The 9754-nt window shown below is 53.4% G+C and overlaps 1 protein-coding gene across 1 annotated transcript in view; it reads right to left on the reverse strand.

Moving 5' to 3' along the window:
- Positions 1-9754, reverse strand: part of GNA15 (guanine nucleotide binding protein (G protein), alpha 15 (Gq class)) — a 52269-nt gene that overhangs the window by 6566 nt on the left and 35949 nt on the right. The window contains exons 2-4 of the mRNA XM_006897907.1: positions 3400-3584; positions 1559-1713; positions 813-941 (exon numbers count right to left, since the gene is read on the reverse strand). Of these exons, the coding sequence (XP_006897969.1) occupies positions 813-941; positions 1559-1713; positions 3400-3584 (469 nt within the window). The remainder of the gene's footprint in view (positions 1-812; positions 942-1558; positions 1714-3399; positions 3585-9754) is intronic.

The following is a 9754-nucleotide window of genomic DNA, read 5'->3' on the forward strand; positions in this document are numbered from 1 at the left end:
CCATCTCTCCCTCCCTCCATCCACACCCATCCCTTCCTCCCTCCCTCCATCTCTCCCTCCATCCATCCACACCCATCCCTTCATCCATCCCTCCATCCATCCATGCATCCCTCCGTCCACTTACTCTATCCTATCCATCTATCCATTGACCAACCCATCCACTGTTCTGTCACCCACCCATCCTTGTATACACAGTTAATCACCTTACCACCATCCTCCCAGCCCTCTCCCATCCATTGATCCTTCTATCCATTCATCCATCCAGCTACCGACCCACCCACTCGTTTATCCACCTGCCCACCTATCCCTCCATCTTTACGCCCATCCACCCACACATCCACATTAACCAGTTCCCACCTGGACCTTGAGCTGACCACTAGAGAAACAGGAGAACCAAATGGGACTCTAACCTTAGGGACTGTGTCTAGTGGAGGACTCTGGTGGAATATGCCTCAATTCAGAACCTGTCTGGTAAAGACCATCACAGAGACGAGACAGCACGTTTACAGGAAGGAGAAAGCACAGGGCGGCTGAACACAAGCCCTGTCTCCACGCTGCCCCGTCCCAGCTCCCTGTCATCAGTCACCTCTCCAGGGTCAGGCCTCGGGACTCTGGTTCATCAATGCCTCCCCTCTTGGAGGCCCCCCCCCAGGCCTTGCCCTGTCCTAACCATGACCATGGAGGAGTCTCTGTCCAGCTCTGCCTCCTCCAGCCTGACAGCTCGTGGAGGGCTTAGATCAAGGAACTCCTACTCATCCCACAGAGCCCCAGCGCCCTTGCCCTCCCGCAGGTGGGCCTGGCTGAGTGCTCACCGCAGGTTGGTCTTCTGCACAGAGAAGCAGTACTCGTTGATGCCCGTGGTGGGCATGCGGCTGCGGAGCACGTCCTGCGCTGTGGGCACATAGCCCTCCTCCGTGATCCGCTCCAGGTGGGTCAGGTAGCTGCGGAACAAGAAACCTTGATGCCCAGCCTTCCGGTTGTCCCTGGCTTCTGAGACCCCCTTCCTCCCAGGTTCAGAGAGGACTGTGCTGCAGGGTAGGAGTCCCCCAGGAGGGACAGAACCTCTGGGAACTGGGGAAACAGGGTGCACCTCCGAGGCAGTGGGGGTACTAATGAGAGGCCATTCTTCTTTGGACGAGCACCCTCTGAGAGCAGGGGGACAACAGGAGCTTTTCCTCGGGAACAGTCACCCCAGGAAAGCCACACCCCCAGAGCAGCTCAGCTCTGAGAACGGGGATCCACCAGCAACAGCCTCCCCAGGCAGGGACCCTAGATGGACTGGTGTCACCCAAGAATAGTAGCATTCTGGGAGCCGAGAGCCCTAGGAACTCTGTGAACAGTGCATTCTATGACAAATCCCCCCAGAAATGGTATTTTCTTGGAACAGGGTTACCCCAAGAAGCAGTGTAACCCCTGGAGTGGTCACTCAAACAGCAGCAGCCCCACAGGAGGAACTTCACCCCAGGAATGAAATCACTGCAGAACAAGGCCCCCCAAGAATGGTGTTGCCTCCAGGCTCCGCCCCCACGCTGGCCCTCGCCCCGCCCCCCTCACTCACTACATGGCTGAGTCCAGCAGATGGAACTCGTGCCTCCGCTCATAGCAGGCGCGGACACCGGGGTCCTTCCACAGCCACTGCACGGCCAGGGCGAGGCGCCTCTCAAACGTGGTCACTTTGTAGGGGTCCTGCTTCATGATCAGGCTGGCGTGGTGCTGCGGGAGGTGAGGCAGGCCGGTCAGAGCTGCCCCTCCGGGCGTCTCCCCTAGCCCTGTCCCTCCTGTGACGAATGACCCCCAAAGCCAAAGGGCTGGGGGTTCAAATGCCCCGAGGCCGTGGAAGAAAGCTTGGATCTGCTGCCAAAGGTCCCGGCCTCAGGGCCCACAGCGGGCAGTTGTGGGGACACACGGGGCCCACATGTCAGAAAACAGATGAGGAGTTTGGAGGACCCTTTGGTATTTAACGTTGGGCATGCATATCATTAAGTGCATTGCATTTAAGACAACACACGCGCCAGTCCCACCGTACCTGTGACCGTGACCTTGTCTGGGATCAGGGTCATGTGAGGTCAGCCTGGCACCCGGCAGCCCCCACGCAGTGCGATGATGTGCTTACAGAAAGGAGAGGGCAGCCCATGCCTGCCTCAGGGAAGGTTGAGGGGGGGGGGCTGGCCAGCCCTGGGACCTGAACGACTCTGAGCCGGACACACAGCTCTGCCCTGGGCCTGAGGGGATCGATGTGGGGAGCCGAGGCCCCGAGCTGGGATCTGTCGATGTTGTTAGGTGCCATTGAGTCGAGTGTGACTCCCAGTGACCCTGTGGACGGCTCCCCTGACCCCTGTCCTGTCCTGCGCCGTCCTCATGACCTCTGACACTCCGGAGCACAGGGCTGCAGCCACTGTGTCCATCCACCCAGTTGAGGGGCTTCTTCTCTTTTGCTGTCCTGCCGTCTTTCCAAGCATGATGTCCCTTTCCAAGGAACAGCCTTGCCGGGCTCAGGCCCAAGGTATAAGGGATGAAGCTTTGACAGCTTTGTCTCAAGGTGCATTTTGGGGTCTGGGGGTGCCTAAAGAGGGCCAAGGAGGAGACATGGCCTTGCTCTGGCATCTGAGATGGTCTGGGGTGACTTCAGGGGACATATGGACCCTTCTTTGGGTCTGAGAGGGTCTGAGGTGACCTCAGGGGAAATGTGAACCCCACCTTCAGATCTGAGAGAGTTGGGGTGGACTTCAGGAGAGATGTCGCCCCCTTTGAGGGTCTAAAAGGGTCTGGGGTGACTTTAGGAGAGACATGACCCACTTGGAGGGTCTGAAAAGGTCTTGGGTGACCTCAGGGGAGACATGACCCATCTGGAGGGCCTGAGAGGGTCTGGGGTGACCTCAAGAGAGATGTAGCCCACCTTGAGGGTCTGAGAGGGTCTGGGGTGACCTCAGAGGATACATGACCCACTTGGAGGGTCTGAGAGGGTCTGGAGTGACCTCAGGGGAGACATGACTGACTTGGAGGGTCTGGGGTGACCTCAGGGGGACGTGACCCATCTGGACGGTCTGAGAGGATCTGGGGTGACCTCAGGGGAGACATGACCCATCTGGAGGGTCTGAGAGGATCTGGGGTGACCTCAGGGGAGACGTGACCCATCTGGAGGGTCTGAGAGGGTCTGGGGTGACCTCAGGGGAGACATGACCCATTTGGAGGGTCCGAGAGGGTCTGCAGTGATCTCAGGGGAGACATGACTGACTTGGAGGGTCTGGGGTGACCTCAGGGGGACGTGACCCATCTGGACGGTCTGAGAGGATATGGGGTGACCTCAGGGGAGACATGACCCATCTGGAGGGTCTGAGAGGGTCTGGGGTGACCTCAGGGGAGACAGCCCCACAGGCCTGGGGAGAGACGCCCACTCACCTTGCTCTCGGACCTGCCGAAGGGGATCTGCAGCCGCTCCATGGCCTCAATCATGGCCTGCATGCAGACGAAGATGTTCTGGTAGACCAGCGGCCGGAAGCCCCTGCGCTCGTCCTCCGAGTAGCCGGCGCCGTGGATGATGCGCATCTGCTTGATGAACGTGCTCTTCCCGCTCTCGCCCGGGCCTGCGGGCATCACACACTCAGTGTCCGTGCAGAGACCCCCAGGTGGGAGCCGGGGCCCACCCGGACCCACGGCCAGGCCACACCGGCCCTGGACCCTGAGAAAACCACTTCCCCTCTTTGTGCCTCAGTTCCCCCGCTGTGGCATGTGGACCCCATTTCTTGGTGTTGCTCTTAGGGGCGGTGGAGCCAGTCTCTGCTTCAAGGTGACCCCACGCACGACGGCCTGAATCCCTGCCCAGTCCTGCGCCGTCGCCATGACCGGCAGGAGTGGCGCCGTCTGAGTTTAGGAATAGATCCCCAGGCCTTTCTTCCTGGCTGGTCTGTCTCAGCCTGGAAACCCCACTGAAAGCTGCTCAGAATGACAGCAACACAAACCCCTACAGAATGATGGCTGTGCATGAGAAGCACTAACTGGGAATCAAACCCTGGTCTCCAGCGTGGAAGGCAACAGTTCTTCCACTGCGCCATCACTGCCTCGGCCTTGCCTTGTGAAGTTGACACGGGGAAGGCGACGTGAGAGGTCATTGTTAGTGCTGGTGTTGTGTACCTTCCAGTTAGAAGTGACACGAAGCTGAGCCCCCGGTGGGTTTTCGAGGCAGTAAAATCGCACAGGAGGAGATTGCCCATCCTTCTCCCACAGAACAGCTGGTGGATTCGAACTGCCTGCCTTTGGGTTGGCTCCACAAATCCCTACCACTGTTGTTGTTGTTGTTATGTGCCGTCGAGTCACTTGCAACTCATAGCGACCCTATGTACAACAGCCCTAAACTCCACTCTGTCCTGTGCCAATCGCACTGTCTCTGACACTCCCATCCCAATTACCCCAGTCACTGAATCAATCCACCTCATAGAGGGCCTTCCTCTCCTGCACTGTCCCGCCACCCTACCAAGCATGATGTCCCTCTCTAAGGACCGGTCTCTCTTCACAACATGTCCAAAGTATGTTAGACGGAGCCTCAGAATCCTTGCTTCCAAGGAGCCACCCAGTTTAACCCTTTCCAGGACAAATCTGTTTGTTTTTCTAGCAGTCCATGGTACTCTCAATACTCTTCTCCAGCACCACAGCTCAAAGGCATCAATTCTCCTTCTGTCCTCCTTGGTCATTGTCCAACTCTCTGATAACAAGTGATTGCGAAGACCATGGCCTGTATCAGACACACCTTAGTCTCCAGAGAGACACCACTGCTCTTCAGTACTTTAGAGAGGTCCCTAACAGCAGACTTTCCCATGGCAATGTGCCTTTTAATTTCCTGGCTACTGGTGCCAAGACTGTTGACTCTGGAGCTAAGCAAGCTAAAGCTGTGTACAATCTCAATCTCTTCACCATCCATCCTGATGCTGCCAACTAGGTCACCAAAAAAAGTATTATAATGAAATGAGCAAAGAGCAAGAGCGGAAAATAAGAAAGAACAAACTCACTCAACATTTCTTAAGTTGAGGGAACCAAAGAACAAATTCAAGCCTTGAGTTGCAATACATAAGGATGCTGTGGGCAGAATATCGAACGACCCAGGAAACATTAAAAGAAGACAGAAGGAGTACACAGAGTCACTGTATCAAAAAGAACTCTGGCTGACACAGAAGAATGTCATGAAACAACTTATGTTCAAGAGGCAATGGTGATGAAGGAGGAAGTTCAAACTCCTCTGAGGGAACTGACAAAAAACAAGGTCTCAGGAATTGATGGCGTATCAACTGGCATATTTCAATAAACACATGCTACTGCCTTGGTTGTGCTCACCAGGTTGTGCCATAAAATCTGGAAGACAACTACCTGGCCAACTGACTGGAAGAGATCCATATTTATTCCCATTCAAAAAAAAAACGTGGACCAATAGAGTGTGGAAATTATTGAACAATAACACTAATATCACACACAAGCAAAATCCTGCTGAAGATCATTCAAAATTGACTGGAACAGTACAGAGAACTATCAGAAATACAAGTTGGGTTTAGAAGAGGCCATGGCACCAGAGACATCATCGCCAGTGTCAGGTGGATCTTGGCCAAAAGCAGAGAGTTCCAGAGGAATATCTGTGTTTTTTATTGACTATGTAAAGGCATTTGACTCTGTGGATCATAGCAAATTACAGTTAATGTTGAGAAGAATGGGAATCCCTGAACACTTAATTGTGTTTATGTGAAACTTATACCTGGACCAGGAAGCAGCCATCAGAACAGAGCAAGGAAACACTGCATGGTTCAAAATCAGGAAAGGAGTGTGTCAAGGATGCGTCCTGTCTTCAAGCTTTTCAGTCTATATGTGAAACAGATCATTCAGGAAGCCAGGTTTTATGAGGAGGAACGTGGCATCAGGATTGGAGGAAGACTCATCAACAACCTGCGTTATGCAGACGACACAACCTTGCTTGCTCAAACTGAGGAGGACCTGAGGCATTTGCTGCAGAAAGTCCAAGACTGTATCTTCAATATGAATTGAAGCTCAACATCAAGGAAACAAAGATTCTCACCACTGGGCCGATTGGAAGCACCATGACAGATGGAAAAGGGCTTGAGATTGCTAACAATTTCAGCAGTTCCACAGCCAAAATCTTGGCACCAGCAGTCAGGAACTCAAAAGGTGAATTGAGTTAGGAAAATCTGCCATCAGAGACCCCTCCAGAGCTCTAAAGAGCAATGATGTCAATTTAGAGACTAAGGTGCACCTGATCCAGGCCTTGGTCTTTGCAATTACTTGCTATGCATCAGAGAGCTGGACAGTGACCACGGATGACAGACTAATTGATGCCTTGGAGTTGTGGTGTTGGAGAAGAGTATTGAACATACCATGGACTGACAAGCGAACAAACAGGTCTGTCATGGACAAGGTGAAACCAAGCTGCTCCTTGGAGGCAAGGATTTTGAGGCTCCATCTCACATGTTTTGGGCATGATTCTAGGAGGGTCCAGTCCTTGGGGAAAGATATCATGCTTGGGTGGAGGGACAGCACAGGAGAGGAAGACCTCGGATAGGATGGATTGACACAGTAACTGGGGTAATGAGAGTGAATGTGTCAGAGACAGTGAGACAGGCTCAGGATAGAGCAGGATTCAGAATGACTGCACACAGGGTCGCTATGAATCGTGGTCAACTCAAAGGCACATAACAACAACAACAGGCCCCAGAGCTCTCTGGAGGGCTAAATGAGTTCATTGTAAAAAGCTCCGAGCCAAGGTCTATAAACTCTATATATTTTATTTTTTTTTAATAATTTTAATGAACATTTACAGAGAGTTTGGATTTCCATTCATTCATTGAAAGTTTCCTTTTTTTATAAAAAAATGTATTTTTTACAGTTGGATTTTTTACTTTTGTTTGTTTGTTTTGTGTGTGTACCGTCAAATCGGATCTGACAGGTACAGGAGGAGATTGCCCCTCCTTCTCCAGGAGAACATCTGGTGGATTCGAACCGCTCACCTCCGGGACTGCAATGCAGCTTCTTGCCACTAGGCCACCAGAGCTCCCTAGTTGGATATTTTTTATGGTTGCTTGTCACAGTTTTTAGAGATCAAAAGAAGACTATTGTGTGCATGATACAGGAAAACTATTTCAATTCACAGGTCTGTGTCCATCAACAAAGTTTTATTGGCACATGGTCACACCCATTTGTAGCTGTGGCTACTTTCCTCCTACAAGGGCCAAAATTGGTAGTCTAGCCTGAAGTGTCAAAATGCTGACCTTCTGGCTCCTAGGTAAGCTGAGCTGACCTTGGACTAGAGCAGGGAATTGGAGCCCTGGGGGTTAGAGGCAAGAGTTGTTGAAACAAAGTGCCAGGAATCTGGTCTCTTTTCTGAAGGAAAATGTCCCCTCTCTTGCTTTTTAAATATGTAACACACTGTTCTGCGACACCGCCTTCCTTACACAGAACACAAGAAAGGTGAGGCAGCTGGTGAGGTTCCTGGGAGCCCCCTGGGGTTCTCAGAATCCGAGGCTCATAAGCCATGCTTGAACAGGGCAGAAGCTCCCGGGAGGTGCTGGCAACAGTAAGGTTGGAGGTTCAAGACCCACCCCAGGCACTTAGGAAGAAAGGACTGGCTACCAGCCTTTCAGAAACTCTTTCTCCGTGTGTATCTGTGGGTGCTGTAAGTCGACCGAGGTGTCCAGCGAGCAGGGGGCAAAGGTACAGAAACGTCTTAGAAGCAAAGGTGCTAAGGATGAGTCCCAGGGATTAGGAACGGAGTCTCAGGACACAGCGGCCTCGATGGGCTCAGCTGTCCACAGGGACAGTGGCCTGCACCCACTCCAGGGAGTGGACACTGGGACCTGAAGGCCCGTGAATCCCCACTGAAGAGGAAAACTCCTGTTGGTGAGAGGACGGAAGAGGAACAAAATCAAAAGACTCTGGAAAACAGTTCAAAAACTGATGGGCGCCGTGGACTGCAGCCGTCTGAGAGGAGATGGTCCAGGTGGTGCCCGCTGTCGGGAGGGCAGTGAGAGGAAGGTGCGGAACAAAACCCTTCAAAGAAGACTTGCTGGCCTGCCAGAGGCCAGCGGCACCTCGGAGGCTGCGGCCCTTGTGGCTGTGTGCTGTGGAGGCGGAGCTGACCCACCCACGGTGGACCCTCCGGCGGGTCCTCAGAGCAGGGACTGCACGGGAGGAGACTGCTGGCTTCATGCCACTGAGCAGCTGGTGCATGTGAACCCGCGTGCTGCTGCGTTGGCAGCGAAACTCCTTACCCCTAAGCCACCAGCGCCCTTCGACGTCCCCGAAAGCAGGGACTGAACTCACCCGGAAATCGCCTTTGAGTCAGACAGCAGACAGCCCCACAAAGTGGACTCCCTCCACCCTCACACCCAGAGGAAGAGTCTCCCCGCAGAACAGCCACCCGCTCAGGCAGGACAGCAGGACGAGGGGGAATGCACTGGCTGGATCACACCCACCGTTCCAAAACACACATGCGTAACTCGCTCCCTGGGAAAGCACGTCCCTCCCTCACCAGCCACAGTGAAAACCCCAAGGCAGCCCCTGCAGCCCCCCGGAGCACCCCTCTGCACCGACACGCAGGGGGCTGGAGCTGGTGCTGACAGCAGTGCGCTGGGTCCCGAGTCCTTGGCCACTTGCCCTTGGCCGCTGTCAGCTGACTACCAGTTGTAGGGACCCTGCGAACAGCAGGTGGACTGTCTCCTGTCCCGCGCCCCCTCACCACCTGCCCTGCTGCAGTCACCGTGTCATCCTGTCTCGTTGCGAGTCTTCCTCTCCTTCGCTGACCCCCCTTTGCTGAGGCCGAGCGTCTCCTCGCGTGCCGGTATGTGCCATGAACTCTCACCCTCCCTGCCTCTGAGGTTGCGCACTCCCGAGTCGGGACCCACACATAGTTGACACTCTAGTGGGTTTTCAGAGGCTATAAACTGCACAGGAAGAGGTTGCCCAGAGTTCTCCCTCACAGCAGCTGGTGGATTCGAACCACCTGACTCTGGGTTGCCAGTGCAACTCCCTACCACCAGACCACAAGGGCTCCTGTTTCTAAGGAGCTCACATCTGACGGCCTAGCAGTAAGGAGCCAGCCCAAAGGCATGTGGTTCGAATCCACCAGCTGCTCTGTGGAAGGAAGATGAGCAGCCTCTACCAGTGTGATTTACAGCCTCTGAAAAGCCGCTGGAGGGACAGCCATGGGTCAGCTTGGCCTCCATGGTACCTAACAACAACATGCAAAGCAACAAAACCAAATGCACCGTTTAATCGAGGCGATGCCTGTCTCTCTCCTTCAGAGTCGCTGAGAGGATTTGAACAGCCAGAGAGGCAACATCTTTGGGTTACTAGAGCAACTTGACCCCGACTATGGTCCCAGAGCTCCTTGCTATAAGAATGTTTATGGTTATTATTTAACCACTTCTTATACAAAAAAGGTGTCCGATAGAGTGTGGAAATTATTGAACAATATCATTAATATTGTATGCAAACAAGATTCTGCTGAAGAGAGTCCAAAACCGATAGGAACTGTGCATCAACAGAGAACTGCCAGAGGTGCAGGCTGGATTTAGAAGACGCCATGGCACTAGGAACATCATAGTCAATGTCAGCCGGATCTTGGCTGAAAGCAGGGAGTACCGGAGGAGTGTCTATCTGTGTTTCATTGACTATGCAAAGGCATTTGACTGTGTAGATCACAACAAATTGTGGCTAACCTTGAGAAGAATGGAAATCCCAGAACACTTGATTGTGCTTAAGA

This window comes from Elephantulus edwardii, unplaced genomic scaffold, assembly GCF_000299155.1.
Source record: "Elephantulus edwardii isolate Elephantulus edwardi_28Jun2011 unplaced genomic scaffold, EleEdw1.0 scaffold00217, whole genome shotgun sequence".
Taxonomy (NCBI): domain Eukaryota; kingdom Metazoa; phylum Chordata; class Mammalia; order Macroscelidea; family Macroscelididae; genus Elephantulus; species Elephantulus edwardii.